Raw genomic sequence first — 26,732 nt, forward strand, 5'->3', positions numbered from 1 at the left:
CAGCAACCTCAATCTCCTGGGCTCAAGCAATCCTCCTGCCTCAGCCTCCCGAGTAGCTGGGACTACAGGCATGCGCCACCATGCCCGGCCAATTTTTTGTATATATATATATTTTTTTTAGTTGGTCAATTAATTTCTTTCTATTTTTGGTAGAGACGGGGTCTCGCTCAGGCTGGTTTCGAACTCCTGACCTTGAGCAATCCACCCGCCTCAGCCTCCCAAAGTGCTAGGATTACAGGCGTGAGCCACCGCGCCCAGCCTTAAAGACAAGTTTTTAATTTAAAAAGTGAGGTTTGATAAATAGGCCAGTCATGGTGGTGCGTGCCTGTAGTTCCAGCTACTTTGCAAGGTAGGAGCCCAGAATTTGAGGTTGCAATAAGCTATGATGATGCCACTGTACTCTAGCCAGGGTGACAGAGTGATACCTTGTCTCAAAAAAAAAAAAAAAAAAAAAAAAAAAAGAAAGAAAGAAAAGACAAGACATATATGTTTGTGGTAAATTGAAGATAACTACAAATTGTTTCATTTATTTACTTATTTTTGAGATAGGGTCTTGTTCTGTTACCCAGGCTGGAGTACAGTGGTGCAATCATAGCTCACTGCACCCTCAAACACTCAGGCTCAGGGGATCCTCCTGCATAGCTGGAACTATAGGTACATGTCACCACACCTGGCTATTTTTTGTATTTTTTGTAGAGATGGAGTCTCACTATGTTGCCTAGGCTGGTTTTGAACTCCTGGCCTCAAGTGATCCTCCTGCCTTGGCCTCCCAAAGTGCTGGGGGTGTAGGAGTGAGCACTGCACCCGGCCTGAATCACTATAACTTAATAGTATTCTGGTTTACCTATCAGCCTCATGTGCACTTAGTTATAGTGACTAAGTACCCTAATTGATTTTGGGTGCTCTAAAAACTTTATTTTTTATTCTAAAAGCTGAAGGTCAGACCCAGGCAAGCAGTGACCCAGCCTGCTAGCTGGTCCCTCCATGTGCTGTCACCACATTAAGACAATGGAGCTCTAAAATTCTGAGATTCTTGTCAGAGGACACTTTGGTAATATTTTACCAACTATATCAAATTTATTTCCTTCTTCAGGAAGACAACAATCCTACATATTGCACAGGATACTGAATAGCTATTTTAGCTCCCCAAGTGCCTACAAATCCAAATGGCTATGTGAAAAGCAGGACTGTGTCAAGGTCCCCCTGAGTGGAGGGCCCCCTCAATCTTAGCATTCCCCCATCTATCTCAGCCAGGAGCTGGAGAATGGAAGAAGCAAAGACTGAAGACAAAGCAGGAACGATATGGACACAAAAGCAGGGCTGGGTAAAGAGCTGGCAAATACTCACCAGCGCAGGTAGCAATACATGGCTTCCACATTATAGTACTTGCTGCCTGCCAGGGTGCCCAGCTGGTTGAAGGGCATTCCTAGAGAGAAAGAGAATCCATGCGGTCTGAGGCCACAATACTCACTCAAAGATGCCAGGCCCAACCAATGCTAAGCGTCAAGAGAACTCATGGGGAGAACGGCTATGTCTACAGGTGACACTGGTGTCTCAGGTGTCTTAGTCTTGTTCCTTTAGGGCAGGCGTCCTCAAACTACGGCCCTCGGGGCCACATGCGGGTGTTTTTGCCCGTTTGATTTTTACTTCAAAATAAGATATGTGCAGTGTGCATAGGAATTTGTTCATCATTTTTTTTTTTGAGACAGAGTCTCGCTTGTTGACCAGGCTAGAGTGAGTGCCGTGGCGTCAGCCTAGCTCACAGCAACCTCAAACTCCTGGCCTCAAGCAATCCTTCTGCCTCAGCCTCCCGAGTAGCTGGGACTACAGGCATGCGCCACCATGCCCGGCTAATTTTCTATATATATTAGTTGGCCAACTAATTTCTTTCTATTTATAGTAGAGACGGGGTCTTGCTCTTGCTCAGGCTGGTTTCGAACTCCTGAGCTCGAGCAATCTGCCCGCCTCAGCCTCCCAGAGTGCTAGGATTACAGGCGTGAGCCACCGCGCCCGGCTGTTCATCATTTTTTTTAAACTACAGTCCACCCCTCCAACAGTCAGAGGGACAGTGAACTGGCCCCCTGTTTAAAAAGTTTGAGGACCCCTGCTTTAGGGGATTACTGACTGCTTCTTACTTCCCATCAGCTTGTGTCTGCTTGGTCTGCCAGGGGTTACCAACATTGATGAGGTGCCACCCCTTCAGCTTCCACTGTGGCTCTTCCAAGGCTGATAGAACTCCATGGAGCCCTCTCCTCTATCCCAACTCAGCTTCTCACCTCTGAGTGCTCCCTCAACATACAAACCCCCACCTCTCCCGGTAAAGGAGTCTTATCCCTTCTCTCACTGCACCTTCTGTGAGGCAGCTGTATATATTCCTCTTTCTACAGAGACCTCAGGGACAGGGAAGCTATTTTCTCTCTTCCTTCTCTTCTGCCTTCCTCCTTAGTTCAAAACTTTCCCATTTCTCCTTCCCTTCCACCATCTTCTGAGTGTGTTACAAGGGAAAAAATGTGCAACCAAGGTGAAGCATAAGAGTTGAGGGTGAGGAGGAGCTGGGGGAAGTGAACATGACCTATCTGCCATCTAAAAAACAACACTGTCTTCCTCTTGGAAAATCCTGCTGGGTTGGGAGGGCCCAAAGTGAGTCCACTTACCAATCTGAGGAGCTACTGACAGGGCTTGGTAGTAAAATCTCTCGGCTAGCAGCTCGGTATCTACACCAGCTAATTCATTCTGATATCGCGCTGCAGAAGAGAGGGAAGGAAAACGCCATGATTTCATGTTTCAGAAAACCCTCACCCCTTCATCTGGGAGTCCACTCTGAGGAGCTGTAACAAGAGCCTAGAAGAAGGTACCTGAGCTAGGAGGCAGGTTGCTGGGGTCTCTGGCACAGTCCTAAATCTGCAAGACTATGGGTAAATGGTTCAACTCTTCCTTGATGATAGGTTCGAAATGTAAAGAATATTTAGTGTTTGTAAAGTAAACAGGCTCTCTTGATTACTTCTTTCTAATAAAGGGGAGTGACTGCAGCATATATAACTGCTTGCAGAGACCTCTGATATTTGGTTCTGGAATGCAACTGCTCAGTTCTAAAAAGAAGACATTACTAATGATGGTATGGTCCATCTAACATGAAACAGCTGACTCTCTGAAAACACTGCCCATGAGGGGTCCAGGAGTGGGCTGGGGGCAGGGATGGATTTGCAAGTCAATAAAAGATAATGCACCCAGCAGCCACACACTGTCAGTCTAATGAGGATCCACTATCTGCCAAGACTATAGACCCAGGAGCCATAAGGCAAGAGAGTACTTTTCCATCCTTAGAAACATTTATCAGGCAGATAAATACTTCCTGAGGTCTAACTTCAATTTCTGTCCTGCAGAAGTTCCTATTCATCTAGGAGTCCATAAAGACAAAAGAAACCCTCATAGAAGTAGAGTGATGTCAAATTAAAATCTTCCTAAGCCATTACTGAAACAGAGATATCATCCTGACTTACTTGCTTTTTTAGAGACAGAGTCTCACTCTGTTGCCTAGGCTAGAGTGCCGTGGCGTCAGCCTAGCTCACAGGAACCTCAAACTCCTAGGCTACTCAAGCAATCCTTCTGCCTCAGCCTCCTTAGTAGCTGGGACTACAGGCATGCGCCACCATGACCGGCTAATTTTTTCTATATATTTTTAGTTGACCAATTAATTTCTTTCTATTTTTAGTAGAGACGGGGGTCTCGCTCTTTCTCTGGCTGGTTTTGAACTCCTGACCTTGAGCAATCCTGCTGCCTTGGCCTCTCAGAGTGCTAGGATTATAGGCGTGAGCCACCACGCCTGGCCCATCCTGACTTTCTTAAAACTCAAAGATATTTCCCTCTTTCTGTATTTACTGATCCTCTCTGACTGGCAGAAGGGCAGTGAAAAGAAAGGATCACAGGCAGACTGGAGGGAAAAAGTTACCAGGGGCCAAGCTATTCCTCCTGCTGTCTAATCATGTAAAAGGTAGTACCAACAACTGAAGCAGCTTGGCCTGTCCTGTAGCCTAAAAGAGAAAACCAAAAGTTCAGATTCTTACACAAATCACCCAGGTATACTAGACATCGGTGGCATGCCATCTGTGCCCAATCCATCTCCTTCCCTGAGGCAGACACAGGCTTCTTGCAACCTGAGAGAGAAAGAGAGAAAAATTTATGAGCCCATTCTTCTGCAGCCAACCTATGAGGAATACCTCTCCTAAGCAGAGAAAGGAAATTGGGAATTCAGGGACAGCTTTGGAACACTGTCTTCTGGGGTAGACAAGACACTTACCCAGGACATAGAGAGAAACACAGAGGATCACAGGTGGACACAGACAGGGACAGAGTCACAGGTAGGATTCAATCACAGGACAAGAAGGAACTGAAAGAGGAGGGCTAGAGCCCTCAACCCAGGACAGCACCCCAGGAGAAGGTCATCATCAGAAGGCTTCCAGAAAGGAGGAAGAGATGAGGCTCAAGTATTCAGAAGGTCATGAGTGCCTTGGGTAGAAGCTACTTACATAAAGTTAAAAGGTTTGGGTAAAGATGGAAAACTAACTTGCCCAAAAGGAATGGAATATGAATGAGGCCAGTGCAGTGCTCCTCCTTCTGCCTAGTGGAGGTCTATGGAGAAGGCACTCCATTGGAGAGTCTGCCCATAAAGGAGAAAAGTGAGCTTGCCTTGCTTGAGGACTGGTGATTTCCAAAACCAAGTAAGCCTGAGCTCTCATCTCTCCCTTCACTCAAGCTGCCCTGTAACTTCAGTTCAGAGAGCTTGAGCTCTTTGGGAAAGAGTTTTCCCATGTACCAGCTAGTGGTCTAAGTGTTCTATAGTATTAAAATTAATTAATCCTCACAGCAACCCTATGAAGTTACTCTTATTACTCCCATTTTACAGTTGAAGAAATCAAAGTCACACAGCTGGTAAGTGGCAGAGCCAACATTCAAGAGGCTTCAGAAACCAGCCTCTTATCCACTCCACTTTACAGCCTCTCCCCTAGGTGTACAGCTCCCATTCTGAAAAGCCCTTCCTAATGTTTTCTACAGACACTGTGCAGTTGGCTGAGTGGAGAAAACATTAATGATGAGAAAAACGAAAGTGATTTGGGGAACTGATCTTTTGAAGTAATCTTTTTTCTAAGCTGTGCGGACCCCTCTGGCTACCTGGTAAAGCCTATGGACATGGTCTTAGAATAATGTTGTTTGATTTTTGGATAATGTTGTAAAATGCATAAAACACAGATGCTCTGCTTCTGACCAGAGAATGCTGCCATGTGGTGGCATGGACAAAACCTCCATCTCTTACCTAGAATATCTGTCCTGGTGAGGGATGGGGGCATGAATATAGGGAAAGAAAGGAGACACAGAGAGCAAGGAGAGCTGGGGAAGGAGCTCTAAAGGGTGGCTGAACTGAAGTGAAAACAACTAACTAGAAAAGGAGGTAAAACTGTGGCTGGCAGTACCTCAGTTTGCTGAAAAGGGATCTGCATTATCTTGAAAGACTGTCCATAATTTTCCCAACGTTTCTAAAGATTTCAATACTTTCATCAAACATTGGGAAACAATCTCTAAAGTCAAAAGAAATAGTGCCAGCCAAATTCAACTAGGAGAAGAAAAATATTATGAATACCCTCTTCCAGTGCCTGACCTACTCTAGATCCTTCTGTCCCTCCCCCTGCATCTGCATCAGTCCACGATACCAGGCATCTCTCTTTCCTTGAGATCTTTACCCTAACTCATGATTGTATGGATAAATCCAAACTTCATGAACCATCTGCAGGTCTTTCTGGAAACTCTTATCTGCCTGAGTCACATGCTACATGAACCCTAAGGGATAAGAAGGCCAGAGATGGAGGGATAAGAGCCTGCTCAAGTCCTCCTTTCAGGTCTCACTGACCTATGAGGGGGTCGGTGACATGGGTCCAGTCAATGCAGCATTGCAGTTCCAGCTGGTAGTGGGACTGGATGTAGAGAAGGAGGTGCTGGTAGAAGCCAATACCAGCAACCAAGTGTGTCCTGTAGGCACATTCCAAAGTGCTCCGGCTGTGGATGTGCTGGAGTTTAGGAAAGGAAAAGGGCTGGCTAAGCAAAACGCTCAGAGTCCCACTCTTCCCTCCATACCCTGTTCATCTCACTGAGGAAATAAACATATCTTCTTAGCTCTGGAACTCCATCTATACTTCCTCTCACTCACAAGTTACCTCCAAACCCTTAGATCTACCTCTCTGGTCTTCCCATCTGGGACCAAGCTCTCCTCCCTCTCCAATCCTAATTACGTGTAACTTCCTCCCTTCTTTCTGCATCTCTTTCTTGACTCTCCTACTTCCAACCATGCTATGGGCCCACTTTCCTAGCTATTTCTTACTTCCTTGGCTTCCCCTCTTTAGAATAGTTTCTTCCCAAGTTCTAGGACCTCCTCTTACCTTTTTGTTAGTCTTGATAAGCTGGATAACTTCATAGTATACCTTTCTCCACAGCAGCTCCTCAGCCTTCCTCCCATAGTCCACCGGGTGCAGGAACATAAGCTTGACGCACAGCTCACGCAGCCTGGGAGGGTGTAGGGGAGCATGAGACAAACCAACCGTCCCTTAGTGGGGGACACAGAATTAAGGGCAAGGAGTCATGTGCCAAGAACCCCACCAACAGATCTCTGTGCTTCCCAAGAGACATCCAGGGTCAATATAACCCTGGACAACAGCAGTCTAAGAAGGCAGTGGGAGCCCCAAAAGACAGAAGCAGGAAACAGCAAGAATTTTAATAATTTTCATTTCTTTCTCCTGTATCCTTTGCGCCCCTCTTCTCTTTTTATTCCCTCCTTTCCCTTCATTTTGCAGTATTGCCAACTCCTTCAACTCAAATGCCATTCTTATGGCACCAGTTTATTTGGCACAGAAGCTGCAGATGGAGTGAGGGATCCCATCTCCTCTCTTAGGAAGGTCAGAGACTTTATATGCCATTATGGCACCAGGAGCTAAGAGAGAATGTGTGTATCTGTATTTGACAGGGTTTCTGGTGGAAACGGGCAGGGAAACAGTAAGAATCCGTGGTTTAGAGTCTCCAACTTACTTGTTCCTCAGGCTAATGTTCTCTGGTTTGAACACTTCTTGATAAGCGGTTTTGTTGCAAAGGATAAGGTCAAGTCGATGCACAGCCTCCACCACAGCCCTGCAGGGAAATACAGGCAAACAACCCCTGAGCCACGTGCGTGGTCTACCAGGATGCTTAGGACACTGATTATAGAGAAAAAGCTTAAGAATTCGAGGTGAGGAGAAGCCTTCCTAAGAGAAGCCTTCCAGGAGAAGGCTGGAAGCTGAGCTCTGTACAAAGCAAGACAAACAGTCTCCATCTTGACACAGCACCCTCCCTCCACCAGGGCACATTTGGCAATGATGGAGACATTTTTGGTTGTCACAAATGTGGAGAAAGGGGGTTGCTACTGGCATTTAGTGGGTACTGCTAAACATCCTATCATGCACAGGACAGCCTACACAATAAGGAATTACACCCTGCCCAAAATGTCAACAGTGTCAAGGCAGAGAAACTCTGTAATATGGGAGGGTAGACTCTCCTAATGCAAAGATTGCAGATTGTGATGCCAGGCACAAAATCTAGGGTTTGTATCTTACTAACTCTGTGACTTTGGGCAAATTACCTAACATTTTAAAGCCTTAGTTATCACATCAATAAAAATGGAGCTAAATAATAGCAGCTACTTCAGAAAATTGTTAAGATTAAACGAAATAATTTATGTACAGCTTTGACATATGGTAAACAATCAATAAATAATAGTGGAATGAGTGAATTATTATTATGTAAGGGCTTATTATCTCTGACATAAAGGAAAGGCATTCCTAGTATAAAATTCTGCTTTGGAATTGTGGGGTATGGGAAAATAGAGGGAACTCCTAAGCTGCTTAGTTATAAGATCTCCTGGAGTCTGCTGAAGAAACTATTTAGCATAGTGGTAAAGAGTGTAGACTTGGAACCAGACTGCTTGGGTTCAGATCCTAGCTCTCCTTCTTACCAGCTATGTGGTCTTGGGCAAAATACTTACCTTCCTTATGTATCAGTTCACCCAACTATAAAATGGGAATATTACCATCTACTTTTGGAGGATTAAGTTATAATAGCTAACCCATTAAGCATCCAAGATAGCATCTGGTACACAGTAAGCATTCAATAAGTGTTAGTCTCCATCCTTCTTGTTATAAGGCTGAGGGGGAGACTCCAGACACTAAGTAAGTAAGTCTATCATTACAGCAAAGAAAAAACCACAGAAACTCTATAATTAATGGCCAAGAAGTCCCAGAGGTAGGTGTCATATCTGGAAGGGTAAAACCCAGAGGACATGAGGCAGCAGCTATAAGAACAGGTGCATGAGGCACAGCTGTGCACATAAAAGCAACAAAAGACAGGGAGTAATGATTTCCAAAACAAACCAAGATGTGCTCCTGGGCCAGGGAAAGTGGGCCACAGCTGGCTGACACCCTGTGGTGGTAGTGGCTCATTACTAAAGCTGCCCCGTACAGGGCAAAGGGACTGCCAGCACCCAGGTGAGTGGGGTGGTATTCAAGACCTTCTCACAGGCAATGTGGAGAGCTCAGCACTTTTCCAAACACCTTCTGGGCAGCCTAGAAATGAGAGCCAAGCCCTTTTAGCAGCCTGGCCCTCCATGCTAGGAGCAGCATCGGTGATTTATTCTATGCCAGCTTAGTCCCCAGGGCAGAGCTTTTAACTTCAGTGCCATGGACAGATCTAATGGGAATGTGGGTGTTTTTATGGACAGGCTCCAGAGCCCTCCTTAGATTCTCAATCCAAAAACAGGTTAATAACCACTACTCTAGGAAGTTATAATGGCAAATGCTTAAGTCTGCGCGGGCTCAGCACTTTTTTCCTCCATTTTCCATCAGACTATAAGCTTCTCCACTAAACTATACTTGCCTTTAGAACAAAAACTATAAAAACTAGTTGTGTGTCTCATTCACTATTGTAATTCCATGTCTAGCACAGTGTTAAAAAATTAAAATATTTTTAAAAACAAATAACTAATTAATTGGCCTAATTAACTAATTGGTGCTTGTGTCCCTAACAGCATCACTTTCCCTGCTGCCTTCTCCTCCGACTGGCTTAAAACATTTCAGAATCTCATATCTGTAAACAACAAGGTGTGGGAGTTTCCCAAATTTTGGAAGCTCAGAGTGACAAGTCTACAGTCTAACAATACAATTATCTTGGGGAGATAAATCAGACCTTTCTCCCAGTTCCTTCCACCAATCACCATTGCTATAATAATAATAAAAACAGAGACTAGCTGCCTCAAATTCCTACCCTGCTCAAAGCCAACAACACACAATTACAGGCAGATACCCATGTTCACACAGATAAGTCACTTCATGGGAACATGCCAGCTCAGGTAAGTCAGTTCTGTGAATGTACTAATTTGAGAAAGAACTAGGTTTGAGGACAATCAGAAGGATGACCAGAGCCAACCCCAAAAGCTAGAAACAAGTAAGGAACATTGCAGACACTGCCCACGCTGTCTGACAGGCGGTACTGACACTCAGCAGCATGACATCGCACACGTGCCACCCCCAGCCAACTCCTCACCCACATGAGGACTGCTTGGGGCATCCCACAGTGGGAGCTCAGGGGCTGCTGGATTGGATCACTTTTCTATTTTTGGAGCAGCCTATACTCCCCTCGGCCTTCTAGCTTACAAAGCCAGAATGGGCAGGATGTCTACTCAAGGAGGAAAAGACAATATGCTCTTGACTCTTTCACTGCCAAGATGGGGCCCAAGGCTCTGAGGGTAGTCTTCTCATGCGAACACCCCTGGTCTATAGAGATAGAGTGAAATGAAAACCCCAAACCTCACTCCCTACTAGAAGACAGAAAATTCACCTTAATCTCTATATTTCATCCTATTTTGATCCAGTTCTGGAGCCCATGTTCTAGTTGACCTACACAGAAAAATCCTCCACACAGGGTGGGAGGAGCTCCTACTGGCCAGTTCCCAACAGAGCGCTGAAGGACTGAAGATGTGACTTGAGGAGTGTGGGTGGCACTATGGAAATCAGAAACCAGGAATGGAAGTTGCCTGGCAAGAGACTGTAGTCATGAGGCTGGGAGGAAGGCAGAACTTAGGAGTCCCCAGGTGCCCTGAAATGGGCTCCCATGTCCTGAGAACACTCTGGACCCAAAGGACTTCATGGCTCTCCAGGCCAACACAATTAGTCTTCTAGCTTCCTTCTTCTCATTCAGACTCCCCAAAATTAGAGCCCTTATATGACATCAGAGCACATTCAATTCAAATCTCTCCTTTTAAGGATAAGGAAACTGAGGCTCAAGGTCATACAGTGAGAGAAGGGCAAAGCAAGGACCTGAACCTGGCTCTCTGGATTTAAGTCCAGGACTCTTCCCTGTAAACCCTACAGAGTTCTAAGCACCGTTCCCTTCCAGGTTTTTCTCCATCTGTGACTGCCACCAATCTTTCCAGCCCCAATTCCCATACCATTACCCCAACTCCGCAAAGCTTCGTGCTGCCCCAAGCTCACTGCGGAAGAGATTCCTCCACGTGCTTCTCTCCAAACCTCCTACACACCCAATTCCTCCTTTCAGCTTCATCCCGGGTTACGGTGCCCTGCGCCCTCCTCCAAAATTGCACCCTCCTTCCTCGCTGGCACCCCCAGCGGACAGCCGGGCCCCGCCCGCCCGTGAGGCCCCGCCCCTTGCCGTCCCCCCACTTCCCCCGGCGCCTGCACTCACGCCCCGGCCCCTCTCACCGGTAAAGCCGCTTAGTGTGGAGGACCTTTGCTTCGGGCTCACTGCTCTCCCCTGGGGGGGGGCCTTGGCTCATGGTGCCCGGGTCCGGGGGCAGCTCCCGGTCACAGGCCCCCGCCACCCACCACTACTGCCACCACTGCCGTGTCCGGCCAGAGCCGCAGCCGCCACCGCCGCCGGCCCTGCTCGGCCGCCATCGCTGTGAGGCGGCTGCCCGCGACAGCTCCTCCTCTGCCTGCCAAATCTCGCGATACCAGCCGCACAGTTGCGGGCCAGTGGCCTGCTGCTACCAAATCTCGCGAAACTAGTTTTCCCTCCCGGGAAGTTGCCAGAACTAACTCTGGGCAGATTGGCCTCTTTCCGGCTTCTCCAAACCCTTGCGTAAAACTTTATTGGCAAAGCTGTCAAAAAACTGACAGTGGACCCAGTGAGGCGGCTGAAGCCTCACTGTATCGGAGCAGGTGCGCTCACAGCTAGGAGCGTGACGTTGCTTTGTGCTGTAGTGGTCATTTGGTCCACCCTTCTGCACCATCACCCCCGTCCCCCATTTGAGCCAAGCCTCTTTCAGGTTACTGGTGAGAATGACTCCATGTCTCCCTTTTCCCCATAATTTAAACAAACAAACAAAAAATGCATGTGAAAGTTTCCTTGGAAAGGTTTAAGCGTCACATAGGACTAAAGCCTTGGAAGACTTGACTGTTGTACAAGCGCCTCTGCCCTTCAGTTCCTCCCAAAGATTTCCAGCTTATATGTACATCTCTCACTAGCCCAGCAAACATTTATTGAACTCCTGCTGTCTTCCAGCCACAGTGCTGGATTCTGGGGACACAGATGATCAATCTAGACACTGTCCCTGCCCCCACAAAGCTGAAATGACTTTAGTTATTAAGGTCTCATAGGAATGAGAAACTACTCCCTCACATTTCTGACCCTTGATCTTTACATTGTAAAGTTCACCTCCTATTTAACTTGGATTCCTATTGCTCTCTTAACCTTAAACCTGAGCTAAAAAGCCAGGGGTTTTTGTGCCTTTGTACACATTGTAACGGGAACATAAATTCCCCTTCTACCCCTATGCTCCTGGCTCTGGCCACCCACCTTCTTTCTGTTCCTGAAACAGCCTAAGTCTTTCCCACTCGTTGGTCTCTACTTGCTGTTCCTTTGCCTGAAACACTCATACTTCTGATTTCCCTTCAGGTCCCAGCTCAAATATCACTTTATCAAAGAGGTATTCCCTACTGAAAGGTGATTTAATTGCTGGTGATTTAGATGCTAGGCTTCTTTATTATCTGTTACCCCAATAGAACATAAGCTCCTCGAGGGCAGAAATCTTGACTGTCATTGTGTCTTTTTCTGTGTCTGTGCCTAGCACAGTGCCTATCTAAAAACTGGTGTGCAATAAATATTTACTGAATGAATAAGTATACAAATTCCATCTCTTTTCTGGGTCTCCCAACCTACTCCAAGCACCGTTTGGTGCACAAATCCACTCTTCCCCCTCTGCTTTCCTGGGCTGGGAGTTCTTAAGCATTCTAGGTGCCTAGAATACGAACTTGCATTTATGCCCAGCTGCAGCCCCACTTTCAGAAAGGATGACGTCCTCCTCCAATGCTTTTTCTGTCGGCAGATTCAGCAGGGCGGGGCCTGCCCCTTTAATCTGGGCCCCACCTGCTCTGGTCAGACAGGTTTGGAGACACAGGTAAAGGGAGGGAGAGGAGAGAAATACTTACAGAGCTAGCAGGGAGCTGGGCAGCTTCTTCCTGGACACTGGGGACCCTTCACCTCTCTCCAGATGAAAAGTAAGAGGGTGTCATGGGTCCAAATGGCAAGGGTAGGAGGGCCTTTGAGGAGACAAGGGAGGGGAATCAGCCCCATCCAGAAGCAGTGAGGTGGAGGGCAGCAGGGAGGGGAGAAAGGCAGGAGAGAAGGCATGGGAAACAGCCATGATTAGACCTAAAAGTCAGAATGAACAGCCCCAGGCCCTATGGAGATGGATGAGGTGGGCTAGTGAGGAGTTTGGAAACTGACCAAGTACCAATGAAAGGACAGGGTACCCTGCAACTCTCAGCTCCTTGGGACAGATTTGTGGGCAAATCACTGGTATCAGTTGCCATGAGGGTTCCAGGCAGGGAACTGCAGAAAGAAGGGGAAGTGGGATGGTGGAGGGGCAACTTCTCTGTCCACAGGAGGATCCTTGGAGGGAAAGAAACTCTTGGCAAAGTTCTAGACACCTCCTCTTCCTCCCATTCCTGTATTAGGGTGGCCATGACTCCAGGGGTTTTGGTGGAGGGGGTAGAAGGCATGGGTGGGGACTGACTGAGGTCACAGCTGCCAGGGCCTGTGCCCCCTGACTCACCTCCTGCTGGGCGGCATTTGGTGTTGAAACTGCTGCCTCCATTTCAGCAGCTCACTTCCCTCCACCTCCCTCCGTTTCAACACCTTCCTCTGCACCATGTTCTCTCTAAGGTTCCAGAAGGAGCTAAAGCCCATAAGGCCAGTTGCCCTGGAGAGTTCCAGTTCTGTCAACTCGTCCTGTGGGCCAGAAGACAGAGGTTTCAAACAGCTTTCCTCTCCTCCTTCCAGGATGACATGACCTTGTGGTAGATCCCAGAACAGAGGTCCCAGGATGACAGAACCTGAGAGCCTGGCCCTGCAGGAAGTGAAGGGGTCCGAGGTCCCGGAGAAGAGCCCACCTGAGGCCTTGGTCCCCAATGGCCGGCAGCCAGAAGGGGAAGGTGGGGGAGAGTCCCCTGGGGCTGAGTCCCTCAGAATGGAGTCTTCAGCTGGGTCTCCCACAGCCATAGAGGGGGCTGAGGATGGTTTAGACAGCACAGTAAGTGAGGCTGCCACCTTGCCCTGGGGGACTGGCCCCCAGCCCAGTGCTCCATTCCTGGATCCCCCTGGCTGGCGGAACATTGAGCCAGAGCCCCTTAAGTCAGAACCGACGACCAAGCTAGAGGAGCTGCCCGAAGATGATGCCAACCTGCTGCCTGAGAAGGTAGCCCGTGCCTTCGTGCCCATCGACCTACAGTGCATTGAGCGGCGGCCCCAGGAAGACCTCATTGTGTGCTGTGAGGCCAGCGAGGGCGAGCGCCGGACCTTCCTACCCACCCGGGTCACCCACCCCGAGCCCCCTGAGTGCAAGTGGGCCGAGGCAGTGGTGAGGCCACCTGGCCGTTCCTGTGGGGGCTGCGGGAGCTGTGGAGGCCGTGAGGGGCTGAGGGCTGTGGCCTCTGTGGGAGCTGCACTCGTCCTCTTCCCCTGCCTACTGTATGGGGCATATGCCTTCCTGCCCTTTGATGCCCCACGGCTGCCCACCATGAGTTCCCGCCTGGTCTACACGCTGCGCTGTGGGGTCTTTGCCACCTTCCCCATCATCCTGGGTGAGCCTGGGCCCCATGAGAAGAGAGGGAGCATCTGGGAAGTGGACTTGAGGAGAGCAGGGCCCGCCTGGCTTGGGGAGCAGGAGGGCTTCCCTTCACTCAGCCTGGGCCCTTCAGGGCCTCTTATACCCTGCCCCTCTGCATGCCCATCTCCTCCCAGGACCACCTCCACCCCACTATGTAGATAGCCCATTCCTGTGCACCATCCACCACAAACTCTGCCCCCAGCTTGCGGTCTCTTGCACCCTCCTGCCTATTCTGACCCCGTGTTCCCCAACCCCACCCAGGGCTCCTGGTGTATGGGCTGAGCCTGTTATGCTTTTCTGCTCTTCGGCCCTTTGGGGAGCCACGGCGGGAGGTGGAGATCCACCGGCGATATGTGGCCCAGTCGGTCCAGCTCTTCATCCTCTACTTCTTCAACCTGGCCGTGCTTTCCACCTACCTGCCCCAGGATGCCCTCAAGCTGCTCCCTCTGCTCACTGGTCTCTTTGCCATCTCCCGGTGAGTTGGGGCTGGGGGTGGGGGATGGGAGAGGTGATGGTACTAGAGGACCCAGGCATCTGAATGTTTGGAGAGCTAGGGTCAGGAGCTTTCTGGATTCTACATTGGCCCAAATGTGTGCCCTGGAGAGATGAATCCACTTTCTCTCTGGCACTTTACCTCATCTGGTAGCAGGGGGTCAGCTCTTATGTCTTCCCATAGGAAGTTGATTTCAGAGACACATTCCAACACACCATTGGAATGTTTTCAGGTATCATCTAAATCAGTGCACCCATTGCAGCCACTCCTCTGGTCAGGTAGCTTTTTTGGCCTCTAGCTGACCACCTCTTGTGACCAAATGCTCAATTCTCATATATAAAGCAGTATGTTTCAGTTTCTAAAGGTCCTTATTGTTAGAAGTTCTTCATACTGTGCTTCTGTCCTGACTCTGCCCTCCAGAATTGCCTAGGACAAATTCAGATATTTGACAACAGCCCTCAATTCCCCCCACTCCCCTAGTCTCTACTATGTTACTTTTTTTTTTTTTTTTGAGACAGACTCTCACTTTCATGCCTTGGCTAGAGTGCTGTGGCGTCAGCCTAGTTCACAGCAACCTCAAGGTCCTGGGCTCAAGCGATCCTCCTGCCTCAGCCCCCCAGGTAGCTGAGAGACTACAGGCACGCACCACCATGCCCAGCTAATTTTTCCTATTTTTAGTGGCTAATTTCTTTCTATTTATAGTAGAGATGGGGTCTTGCTCTTGCTCAGGTTGGTCTCAAATTCCTGAGCTTGAGCAATCCTCCCACCTTGACCTCCCAGAGTGCTAGAATCCCCTCCTCCCTTCACTGTCCTGGCTTCTCCCCTCTGGGCAGAAAATTCTCCTGCTTGACAATGGGAAGGAGCTGGTGAGGGTACTGCTCTTCTCTCCATTTTGTCAATGGAGAGGCCCTAGTCCAAAGGTACTGTCCTCTTCCTACAAACCAAGGCCACATTGGCCCTCATGGCAGCCTCCTTACTCTCCTTTCATTCAGAGTTTGCTGTCACCTAAAATCCTTAGGGTTGTTTTCATGTGGACTACCGATAACCCAGAAGGCTCCTTTGAATTTCTGAACCCAAGTGTAGGTCTTCCATTTTTCCCTAATACATTTCCTCTTCTTACTTTCAATACAGGATTCCAGGTTGCTTTTAATTGCTAAAACATTCTTCCTATTGAGCTAAAATTAGTCTTCCTGTCACTTCTGATTGCAATCTAGTAGTTAGCTATCCCACCAACCTCCTGACCATCATGCAGCCTTGTATTTTCTCCCAGTAGATTTTCCCCAAGATAAATATGTTCCTACTCAGGTAACCCAGACTCTCATCTCTGACTGTGGGGAATACTGATCTCAGATAGAAGTTAGCTTAAGCAGTAAGAAGCAGCAAGGGGCTAAAGGAAGACTCAGTGATTGTCTGGTCCAGACTTCGCATTTGATTTGATTGACTGATTTTTTTTTTTTTTTTTTTTTTGAGACAGAGTCTCGCTTTGTTGCCCAGGCTAGAGTGAGTGCCATGGCGTCAGCCTCGCTCACAGCAACCTCAATCTCCTGGGCTCAAGCAATTCTACTGCCTCAGCCTCCTGAGTAGCTGGGACTACAGGCATGTGCCACCATGCCCGGCTAATTTTTTCTATATATATTAGTTGGCCAATTAATTTCTTTCTATTTATAGTAGAGACCGGGTCTTGCTCTTGCTCAGGCTGGTTTAGAACTCCTGACCTCGAGCAATCCGCCCGCCTCGCCCGCCTCGGCCTCCCAGAGTGCTAGGATTACAGGCGTGAGCCACCATGCCCGGCCTGACTGATTTTTTTTGAGACAGGGTCTGTCTCTCTCTGCTACCCTGGCTAGAGTGCAGTGGCATCATTATAGCTCACTGCAACCTCAAACTTCTGGGCTCAGGCAATCCTCCTGCTTCTTGAGTAGCTGGGTCTACAGGTACACACCACCATGCCTAGCTAATTTTCTTATATTTTGTAGAGACAGGTTCTCACTATTGCCAGGCTGGTCTCAAACTCCTGGACTCAAGCAATCCTTCTACCTTGGCCTTCCAAAATGCTAGGATTACAGGTGTGAGCCACTGCACCTGGCCCAGACTTCCCATTTTAGAGAGAGGAAACCACAACAGTTTGGGGGAGAAGAGCTGATCAGGTTTATCAGCAATCCATGTCTCTTGGCTCACTCATCCAGGGTCCTTTCTTCTCTACCACTGCAAGTTTCTTAAGCAGTTTGTGCCTTAGTTTCACCATCTATAAAATGGAGTTGTGAGGATTAGGTGAGTTAATTCATGTAGAGTGCTTGAAACAATCTGGCACTGTGGTAAGAGTTCACTCTTATTATGCCATGCTGCTTCCTGGTGCAGTAGAGAAGCAGCAGTTACTCCCTCTTCCCTCCCTTTCGCAGGTAAAAAGAGTAGAGGCATGTCAATTATGTAATAAGTGGTCCTTCATGTATTAAGAGGAAGTTCCTCTTTCTTCTTCCATTGAGGGGTGTGTATTTTATTTTATTTCTTTAGATACATGGTCTCGCTCTATTGCCCAGGCTAGAGTGCAGTGGCCTGATCATAGCTGAAAAGCCTTCAACTCCTGAGCTGAAGCAATCCTCCCACCTCAGCCTCCTGAGTAGCTGGGATTACAGGCTCAAGCCACTGTGTCTGGCAGGGTGTGGATTTTGAGTGAGTTTTCCAAGTGGAGAAATTTGGTTATGGTTGACCCATCCCTCTGGGCTTCAAGCCCTCTTGAATCTGCCTTCCTTACTCTCCTCTTTCCTTCTGCCACTCTAAAATGGCAGAAGAGGGGGTGATGAACAGGCTTGGGTTCAAATCATGGCTTTGTTATTTCCCAGATGTGTAACCTTGGACCAGTCTTACTTAACCCCCTTTGGAATCTTAGTTTCTTCATCTGCAAAACAGTAAAATAAATACAATGGAACACACTTCAACTGTAAAAGAATGAGAAAACTTCATATCCGATATAAAACGATCTCCAAGATATATTAAATGGGGGGAAAATCAACATGCAGAGCACTCTATATTGTATGTTACCATACTTCAAAAAATGGGAAAAGAAAACAAAACTTTTTGCTCATATATGCCAAAAAATCACCCGATGCACAAGAAGCCATAATGTTGTAAGCCTGGGGGTGGGTTGGGGAGAATAGGGTGGGAATCAGTAAAAGGAGGAAGATATTTTACTCTACTTATTGAATTTGGAACCATGTGAATGTATACTGCCCACTCAAAATTTTTTAATTAAAATTTGAAAAGTAAATAAATAAAAGAAAGGGAATAGTATACTCACTCAACCTCATAGAGATGTGGGGAAGTCACAATTAAATAGTTCACCCACAGCAAATAGCACCCTGCCTGGCACATATTAAATGCGTAAACTTTGGCTGTTTTCAGAAGTACCAGCCATACCCACCCTCCCATCTGCCTCCCTAGTTCCCCCACCGTCAACCTATTGCCAATCAGCTGACCGCTTCCCTCAGAGTAGCCAGACTTTTTTCTTGTCTCCACAGGCTGATATACTGGCTGACCTTCGCCGTGGGCCGCTCCTTCCGAGGCTTCGGGTACGGCCTGACGTTCCTACCGCTGCTGTCCATGCTAGTGTGGAACCTCTACTACATGTTCGTGGTGGAGCCAGAGCGCATGCTCACTGCCGCTGAGAGCCGCCTGGACTACCCCGACCACGCCCGCTCGGCCTCCGACTACAGGCCCCGCCCCTGGGGCTGAGCCGCTCCGCCCTCTCGGCCTCAGGGCGCGGCGAGCCCCGGGTGGTCTCGGGACACTTCTCTGAACCTAGTTCCAGACCTAGAATTTTTTTTTTTTTTTTTGAGACAGAGTCTCACTTTGTTGCCCAGGCTAGAATGAGTGCCATGGCGTCAGCCTAGCTCACAGCAACCTCAAACTCCTGGGCTCAAGCGATCCTACTGCCTCAGCCTCCTGAGTAGCTGGGACTACAGGCATGTGTCACCATGCCCGGCTAATTTTTTATATATATATCTGTTGGCCAATTACTTTCTTTCTATTTATAGTATAGACGGGGTCTCGCTCTTGCTCAGGCTGGTTTTGAACTCCTGACCTCGAGCAGTCCGCCCGCCTCGGCCTCCCAGAGAGCTAGGATTACAGGCGTGAGCCACCGCACCTGGCCCAGACCTAGACTTTGCCCCCAACCCTGGGACCTCGGTAGGGGGAACCCTGCTACCAATTCAACAGGGTGCCCATCCAGTCAGAGTTCTTCCCTAGCCAGGGCTGCCCTTCATCTTTGGGGCCAGGGACAGTCATAAAGGATGGCCTTAGTTTCCTTGCAGGGAAAGAGGTGGACAGCCATGTCCCTTAAGGAAGCTGAGGGCAGGAGCCAGGACCAGGGGAGAGGCATGGTTCCTTCCTGAGCAGCCTCCCACCACAACCATAAGGGCTCACTAATGCTGGACTCTGGCCACCTCCCTGCTTTCTGTGCGGCAGGGCCACAGCCAAACCCTGACCATTTCTGTGTCATTTGTCTAAGCAGAGGACCTCAAGGAGACTGGAAATACTGCCCACACCTAAGGTAGAGGCTGGGCATCAGATCAAATAGGACTTTCACGTTTGGTGAAATCTTTCCTTGGGAGTCTGGGATAAGGGCCCTTTAGCCTCAGTCAAGACTGTTGTAGCTGCCCCAGTCCTGGGCTGCTGCCTTCTCTCTGCCAACCTGTTTAGGCCTCTGTAACTTCCCACCTTTAAACTGCCCAGAAGCCACACCCCTCCCACAGGAGAGAGGAGCAGACAGGGAAATCTGCCTCCCAAGATGGGTTGTGGGGTGGTGTGTGTGTGTGTGTGTGTACGTGCACACGCACATGCACATGTACCCACGTGTGGTGGCTGGGGAGTGGTTGGAAGGCACAGCGGCTGATGTTAACCTAGTGTGAGTGTGTGCGGGTAACAATAAATTACTACCACAGTCTTTGTTGGCTCTTTTCTAGTTTGTACCCCGGTCTCAAGTGTCCCTTTCTTGTTTGATTCACACTACAACAGAAACCTCCCAGCTCCACATGGTGGAGGGCTGACAGAAGGCTTGGTTCCATGGTGAGGGAGAGAACAAGGCCTGGTGAGGAAATGGAGCCTCAGACAGAAACTTAGTGCTTCCATTCCCTGGAACCAGCCCTAAACCAGCCCATCAACATTCACAAATTAAGAGACCGGAGCCCTGTGAAAAAAATAAGTCTATTTCATGCCCTCCAGGGCAGCCAATGCAGATAGAAGACCTCGCATTTAGGCCTCGAATCCCACCAAAGGAAACAGGGGTGTGGGGTATGCAAGAAGGAAACACCAAGGGACCCTTCTTTCCTTCCTTTAGCAACAACCTCCTGTCCCTAGCCCCTCCCCAAGGTATGAAGGAAGCCCCACCTGGGGGTCCCCAGAAAGTTGAGGCTAGTGTGTGAAGTTCTAAGAAAAGCAAGATGGGAGAGGGGAGGGGCTGGCTGGAGCACTGACCCGCCAACCTCCAGAGGTCTCAGTCACAGCAAGGCAGGTCCAGCAACGTCCTTCTGTCCAGAGAGTGGACCTCAATTGATGGACTGGTACTCTGAGTACTGCTTGTGGCGCAGAAGCAGAACCAGGCCTCCCCCCAGCAGTATGAGCCCTGGGGCACCCAGGGCCACCGCCATGATGCCCAGGACTAGTGGGGACAAGGCATCCATTGGAGGGGGGCCCACTCCTACGAGCATCGACCTAGAGCAAGCAGAGTGAGAGGGAAAGGTAAGCAGGCTCACGAGGGAAGGCTGGGAGGCTCAGCCCTCTGCTTTAGCCCCCCCGAGCCCTCGGCCGGGCCCTGTCTCTCACCAGCTGAGGTAGTGTTGGTCCCAGTAGCCAGGGCCTGTGGAAGCTCCAAATGTCAGATTGAAGGCACAGAAGTTGTTCTGGGGCCCAAAGAAGGCTCGAACAATGGGTGACTGGGGGATAGGGTATGTCAAGGTGGGGTGAAGAGGGGAAGCATGGCAGGGCAGGGCTGATTCTCGGCCCCCTTGCTTCTGGGAGTAAGCCACTGGTCGCCACTGCATGAAGCCTGGTGGGAGGGAGCTCCACAGCAGCTGGTCCAACTGGGGAGAAAGGCAAACAAGACAGAGTGAGGGCTAGGCGAGGTGGCTCACGCCTGTAATCCTAGCACTCTGGGAGGCCGAGGCGGGCGGATTGCTCGAGGTCAGGAGTTCGAAACCAGCCTGAGCAAGAGCGAGACCCCATCTCTACTATAAATAGAAAGAAATTAATTGGCCAACTAATATATATATAGAAAAAAAATTAGTTGGGTATGGTGGCACATGCCTGTAGTCCCAGCTACTCAGGAGGCTGAGGCAGGAGGATTGCTTGAGTCCAGGAGATTGAGGTTGCCGTGAGCTAGGCTGAAGCCACGGCACTCACTCTAGCCTAGGCAACAAAGTGAGACTCTGTCTCAAAAAAAAAAAAAAAGAAAGACAGAGTGAGGAAGAACATGTGCCCAACCCTCCCATCTCCACTTCTCCCAGCCTCCATTTGTCACTAGTACTGACAGGCAATGTGCTAAGGGTAGAGGAGTCCTAAGTCTGAGGCAGGGCCTCAATCTCCTCTCTGTAAAAGGGGAGAATTGGACTGGGTGGGCACTGAGTGCTTTTCCAGACTTGCAAGTTTGCACTCAGCTCCCTCCTTAGGGCCCCCAGGCCTTGCAGATCCCCACCTGCCAGAGCATGACTCATAGTACGCTGCCTTCTGTCTCCATGGAGGGCAGAGACTAGGTCAGATTCATTACAGTGTCCACACTTAAAAGGAGTTGCTAAATGGTAAACGGTTGAACCATTCTCTAAGGTCCTAATGGAGTCACACCTACATTCCCCACCCATCTGCATCTCCACTGGAAACCTGACCTGGAAGATAGCAGGTGCATATTCATCATCGATAGAGTGCTGCTCCTGTATTGAGGGACAGTCAGGGCCCTGGCCCAAGGTGGCTACCTCCAGTCCAAACAAGGAGCAGTTTCCCTGGGGAGAGGCCCCAACCAGGGCCACCTCTAGCTGGCAGGTATCTGCCGTGTGCAGGAGGCGAGGTGGTTGGGCTGGTCGGCCGGATCTGGAAAAGGCCTGGACCTAGGAAGGAAGCATGGGAGATATGGGAAACAGCTGGATGCTCGTGCTTGAGGACCACCCCATCATTAACTCCCACCCTCATAAATCAGCCTTTTGAGTTCCTTCTAATTCCCCATCTCTTACCCTGAAGGCCAGGCTGCCATTGGCAAAAGCCCTGGTAGGGTCGTGTATGGGGCGGCCTTGAAATGTGGCACTCAGGGTGGCAGGATCCAATGAGTCAGTGATGTTGTTCCAAGAGAACTCGGCCAAGGAGTATGGAGGATATGGTTTTCCTGGGGGATCTGCTGCCGTATTGGACATGTTGGTGCCATCAAACTCAAGCAGCTGGAAGGTGTGGGTGGGGTGGAGCTGGGCTTACCTTGATCTCGCTTTCTCCTGAATCACCCCTCCCACTCACCTTCCCCCACCACCAGGGTTCTCATATCTACTTCACCCCTCCCTCTTCAATTCTTCTCTCTGATGGGGATGAACTCCCTCCTCCGCACTCTTCTTGGAGCTCCCCAACCTCCTCACCCTGGTAAAGACAAGGGCAGAAGAAAACTGGATGCTGTCCTTGGGGAGCACCATCAGGCCTCCATCAGGCTCAGGGGAGAGCAGGCGGCTCCAATTGACACTCAGGGTGCTGTGCGGGGTGTTGGTGGCCACGAGCACCACTGCTGGAGGACCCAGGCTGCTCCACACATAGTGCAGTGTGGAATTGGTGCCCACTGCCCGGATATGAAGCAGGTTCTGGGGGTTACCCAGCCAGCCAGGGATGACCTCCAGAGACACCTGGAAAATGGAATAGTGGAGGGTGGAGGGAACAGGATCAGGGAGAGACAAAGGCAAAGGAGAAACTTGAGGGTTGGAGGAGGGGGGTCTGGGAAATGCTGGGGAAAGGGACCCTGGGGGTCTAGGTAAGAAGGAGCTAAGGGAATCCTGGGGTAAGGGGCAGTGGTGGGATGGAGAAGAGGCATGGGTGTAGAGCCAAGACTGCCCTGGCCCTGATGAGGAAGAGGTCAGGACACAGAGCTGGGAAAGAAAAAATCCAATACTTGCCTAGACCTAGGTCATCCAAGGCTGTGTCAGGATCCAGATTTTACTCTCACATTTGCCCTATTCCACAATCCCATCCCACAATACATGGCTGTCCCCCCCGCGCCTCCCCCTGGTTGAAGAACCTTCCTCTTGGCAGCCACCCACCACCGCTACCCTTTGGATGCCCCAGATTCTAGCCACCCTGCAAGGTTAGCATTTCCCGAAACCTCTGTTGCTCCAGTTCCAGAGCCCTCACCTGGCGAGTTTCCTCCCCCAGCAGGCCAAATGGGGCTGCAGACAGAAGTAGACTCAAGAGGAGCATGGGGCTGGGGGCACGATGCCCCCAACCCCAGTAGCCCTGGCCACAGCCGCACATGCGGCCCCAACTTCAGCTGGCGGAAGAGAGACACACCGGAGAGTCACGTGACTCAGATTCAGCTGATACCCAAGGGCGGGGCCACCACAGCAGTTCTTAAAGAGACCGCCTCCCTTAACCCAGATTTCAGTATAAATTAAAATAGAATCAGAAAGATTGGGAGTGCCATCCGTAACTGGGCTAGCAAGCAAGACATCAAGATCGGATGTGCAGACATATTCCAGCCTCTCCTACCCAACCGGTCCCTCTGAACAGTTACTGTGGGCAAGATCCAAATGGGATCCCAATAATACAACTTTGTGGTTGAAAGGTCCAGAGAGGAATTTGAAGGAATTACATGAGATAGTACACCTAAGAGTTCTTTTTGTCAATCTAGTATTTATTGAACACCTAAGTATGCAGATTCTTGTCCCAAAAGAGTTCACAATTTTATTGTGGAGAAAAGATACCTCAGAAAATAGGATATGAGAACAAGTATTTGTCAGAAGACAGAGATCAAATCTGGTTGAATGCAAATTTTGGTTTTGCTTAATCTTAAATTGTATTTACTGATAAACGCATATGGTACAAAATTCAAAAGACACCAAAAGCTATTACCCATATTCCCCAGCAACTGGTTCCTGCCCAAGACAACCACCATTACCAGTTTATTTTTTGTTTGTTTGAGACAGAGTCTGACTCTGTTGCCTGGGCTAGAGTGCCATGGCATTAGCCTAGCTCACAGCAACCTCAAATTCCTGGGTTCAAGCGATCCTCCTGCCTCAGCCTCCCGAGTAGCTGGGACTACAGGCATGCACCACCATGCCTGGCTAATTTTTTCTATATATATTTTTAGTTGTCCAGCTAATTTCTATTTTTTTTTTAGTAGAGATGGGGTCTTGCTCTTGCTCAGGCTGATGTGATTATAGGCATGAGCCACCACGCCCAGCCCATTACCAGTTTATGTGTCCCTTTTTTTTTTTTTTTTTTTTTTGAGACAGAGTCTCGCTTTCTTGCCTAGGCTAGAGTGAGTGCCATGGCGTCAGCCTAGCTCACAGCAACCTCAAACTCCTGGGCTCAAGCAATCCTACTGCCTCAGCCTCCCAAGTTGCTGGGACTACAGGCACGAGCCACCATGCCCGGCTAATTTTTATATATATATATATATATTAGTTGGCCAATTAATTTCTTTCTATTTTTTTTATAGTAGAGATGGGGTCTCGCTCAGGCTGGTTTTGAACTCCTGACCTTGAGCAATCCACCCGCCTCGGCCTCCCAGAGTGCTAGGATTACAAGCGTGAGCCACCGCGCCCGGCCCCTTTTTTTCCTTTTAAAGAAACAAGGTCTTGTCCTGTCATCCAGGCTGGAGTGCAGTGGTGCAATCATAGCTCACTGCAGCCTCAAACTCCATGGGTTCAACCAATCCTCCTGACTCAGCCTCGGAGTAGCTGGCAATACAGGTGTGCACCACCATGCCAGGATAATTCTTAAAATATTTTGCTTTTTCACTCATATGTGGAAGACCGTTCCTTATGTATGCACTTTGAGTTGTCTCATTCTCTTTGTAATGGAATGTTCCATGGATTTGATTTATTGATCTATTTTAGAGACAGTACAGCCTTGTCCCCTAGGCTGTACTGCAGTGGTGTCACATAACACACTGTAACCTTGAACTTTCATGGATCTATTTAACCAGAACTCTGTTCACAAAGTAGTATTTTGCTGCGGCAAACAGTACTGGTCCTGACTGAAACAGACTCAACTAACAAGAAATGCTGAAATCCCACCACTTCGTGTATTTGTAACCAGTTCTGTAGGATAAATACTCAGGAGTGGAATCACCAAGTTTAATTGCCCTTTTATGAGGTTTACCAATTGACACTCAACCCACGTGCATGTCCATTGCAAGTGTTTAACCAAACTTGGTTTATACTTCCCTAAGAAAAAGGTTAAGCATATCTTCATGTTTTAGTCATTAATTTTCATGTATTTGGAGGTATTTAATAAACCCTTTGACTATTTTTCTATAGGCCTTTTCTTCTTGCCAAGTTCTGAAAGTTCTTTAAGGAAACTCTTGTGTTGTTGCTAACATTCTCCTCGTTTTTTTGCCATGCAAATTCTGCATGTGGTTCCTACCCCTCACTGACACATTTTAAATACAATTTTCTAATACTCTTATGATTTTTTTTTTTTGAGACAGAGTCTCACTTGTTGCCCAGGCTATAGCGAGTGCCGTGGCGTCAGCCTAGCTCACAGCAACCTCAAACTCCTGGGCTCAAGTAATCTTTCTGCCTCAGCCTCCCGAGTAGCTAGGACTACAGGCATGTACCACCATGTCCGGCTAATTTTTTTTATATACATATATATTAGTTGGCCAATTAATTTCTTTCTATTTATAGTAGAGACGGGGTCTTGCTCTTGCTCAGGCTGGTTTCGAACTCCTGACTTCGAGCAATCCGCCCGCCTCGGCCTCCCAGAGTGCTAGGATTACAGGCGTGAGCCACCGTGCCCGGCCAATTTCATTTTCTTATACTTACACCTTTCAGCTGCCTGGAATTAATTTTGCTGTAATGAAGTGGGGGGGTCTAGCCAGGTGTTGGCTCACACCTGTAATGCCAACATTTTGGATGGCTGAAGTGGGGGATCACTCAAGGCCAGGAGTTCAAGATCAGCCTGGGCAATTTAGCAACACCGTATCTCTTAAAAAAATAAATAAAGTTGGGGTCCAATTTCATTTTTCTCCCAAATGGCTACTCTAGGAATTATATAACTCTCAAAATCTTCCTCAAAAATTCATTTTTCTTGAGAAAAAAGTAGTCATCCCTTTGTACTGCTGGTTCAACATCTACCAATTCAACCAACCAGGGATTGAAAATATTTGAGGAAAAAAATAGAAAATATAACAGTACAACTATTTACTTAGCACTTACATTATATTAGGTCATCAGTAATCTGGAAATGATTTAAAGTATATGGGTTTCCTTTTTTTTTTTTTGAGATAGAGGTTTTTGCTCTGTTGCCCAGGTAGAGTGCAGTGGCGTCATCGCAGCTCATTGCAACCTCAACTCCTGAGCTCAAGTGATCCTCCTGCCTCAGCCTCCAAGTAACTGGGACTATAGGCACGCACCACAACACCCACCTAATTTTTCTATTTTTAGTAGAGATGGGGTCTCACTTTTGCTCAGGCTGGTCTTGAACTCCTGAGCTCAAGCAGTACTCCTTCCTTGGCCTCCCAGAGTGCTAGGATTACAGGCATGACCCACCATGCCTGGTGAATTTAAAGTATGTATATTCGATGATGTACATAGGTTATATACAAATACTACACCATTTAATCTATATTAGGTCCTTGACAGCTGCAGATTTTGATATAGGGGGATGTCCTGAAACCAATCTCCTTCAGATGCTGAGGGGCTACTATACTTATACCTTCTAAGGTATCAACTCTTGGACCTGATAAGGGAGAATAAAAAAAGGTCACCTGGGTGACCTTCATTCACTAAGTTAAATTGAAAATTTAAAAATAAAGAGGGACTTTGAAAGCTAGACTGAGTCCACATTGATCTAACATGCTAGAAGGATTTA

At 48.5% G+C, this 26,732-nt stretch overlaps 3 protein-coding genes across 6 annotated transcripts in view; 1 reads left to right on the forward strand and 2 right to left on the reverse strand.

The window, feature by feature from the left end:
* SMG5 (SMG5 nonsense mediated mRNA decay factor) overlaps positions 1-11,009 on the reverse strand; it is a 29,209-nt gene extending 18,200 nt beyond the window's left edge. Inside the window, exons 1-7 of one of the 3 annotated variants that reach the window (XM_012767743.2) lie at positions 10,788-11,009; positions 7,072-7,170; positions 6,429-6,552; positions 5,903-6,059; positions 4,065-4,154; positions 2,655-2,744; positions 1,348-1,426 (exon numbers count right to left, since the gene is read on the reverse strand). In XM_012767743.2, the coding sequence (XP_012623197.2) occupies positions 1,348-1,426; positions 2,655-2,744; positions 4,065-4,154; positions 5,903-6,059; positions 6,429-6,552; positions 7,072-7,170; positions 10,788-10,861 (713 nt within the window). In that variant the 5' untranslated portion in view covers positions 10,862-11,009. Of the gene's footprint in view, positions 1-1,347; positions 1,427-2,654; positions 2,745-4,064; positions 4,155-5,902; positions 6,060-6,428; positions 6,553-7,071; positions 7,171-10,522; positions 10,657-10,787 lie in introns of those variants that run through there. The other 2 variants (XM_012767746.3, XM_076000230.1) reach the window with 2 other exon arrangements.
* Positions 11,010-12,494: 1,485 nt separating this feature from the next.
* Positions 12,495-19,623, forward strand: TMEM79 (transmembrane protein 79). The gene is made up of 4 exons (XM_076000236.1): positions 12,495-12,584; positions 13,369-14,168; positions 14,456-14,669; positions 18,200-19,623. Exons 2-4 carry the CDS (start codon positions 13,412-13,414, stop codon positions 18,411-18,413), a joined length of 1,185 nt encoding a protein of 394 aa, XP_075856351.1. The 5' UTR covers positions 12,495-12,584; positions 13,369-13,411; the 3' UTR covers positions 18,414-19,623.
* A 241-nt stretch (positions 19,624-19,864) lies between these two features.
* Positions 19,865-23,229, reverse strand: GLMP (glycosylated lysosomal membrane protein). Of its 2 annotated transcripts, XM_012767741.2 has the most exons (6): positions 23,049-23,228; positions 22,289-22,546; positions 21,899-22,099; positions 21,557-21,775; positions 20,502-20,758; positions 19,865-20,390 (listed from the first exon to the last, which is right to left on the reverse strand). In XM_012767741.2, exons 1-6 carry the CDS (start codon positions 23,166-23,168, stop codon positions 20,225-20,227), a joined length of 1,221 nt encoding a protein of 406 aa, XP_012623195.1. In that variant the 5' UTR covers positions 23,169-23,228; the 3' UTR covers positions 19,865-20,224. The 2 variants fall into 2 exon arrangements, with proteins under 2 accessions (XP_012623195.1, XP_012623196.1); XM_012767742.3 differs by lacking the exon at positions 20,502-20,758 and having other exon boundaries at positions 23,049-23,229.
* Between the last annotated feature and the right edge of the window lie 3,503 nt (positions 23,230-26,732).

Source organism: Microcebus murinus, chromosome 2 (genome assembly GCF_040939455.1).
Source record: "Microcebus murinus isolate Inina chromosome 2, M.murinus_Inina_mat1.0, whole genome shotgun sequence".
Lineage (NCBI taxonomy): Eukaryota > Metazoa > Chordata > Mammalia > Primates > Cheirogaleidae > Microcebus > Microcebus murinus.

Excerpts from the sequence above, each read along its gene's own strand:
- GLMP (XM_012767741.2), bottom strand. The coding sequence starts at position 23,168 with ATGTGCGGCTGTGGCCAGGGCTACTGGGGTTGGGGGCATCGTGCCCCC. Across the intron at positions 22,547-23,048 it reads TGGGGGAGGAAACTCGCCAG|GTGTCTCTGGAGGTCATCCC; the intron begins GTGAGGGCTCTG and ends TCCATTTTCCAG. Across the intron at positions 21,776-21,898 it reads ATGGCAGCCTGGCCTTCAGG|GTCCAGGCCTTTTCCAGATC; the intron begins GTAAGAGATGGG and ends CTTCCTTCCTAG.
- TMEM79 (XM_076000236.1), top strand. The coding sequence starts at position 13,412 with ATGACAGAACCTGAGAGCCTGGCCCTGCAGGAAGTGAAGGGGTCCGAG. Across the intron at positions 14,169-14,455 it reads CACCTTCCCCATCATCCTGG|GGCTCCTGGTGTATGGGCTG; the intron begins GTGAGCCTGGGC and ends AACCCCACCCAG. Across the intron at positions 14,670-18,199 it reads GGTCTCTTTGCCATCTCCCG|GCTGATATACTGGCTGACCT; the intron begins GTGAGTTGGGGC and ends TTGTCTCCACAG.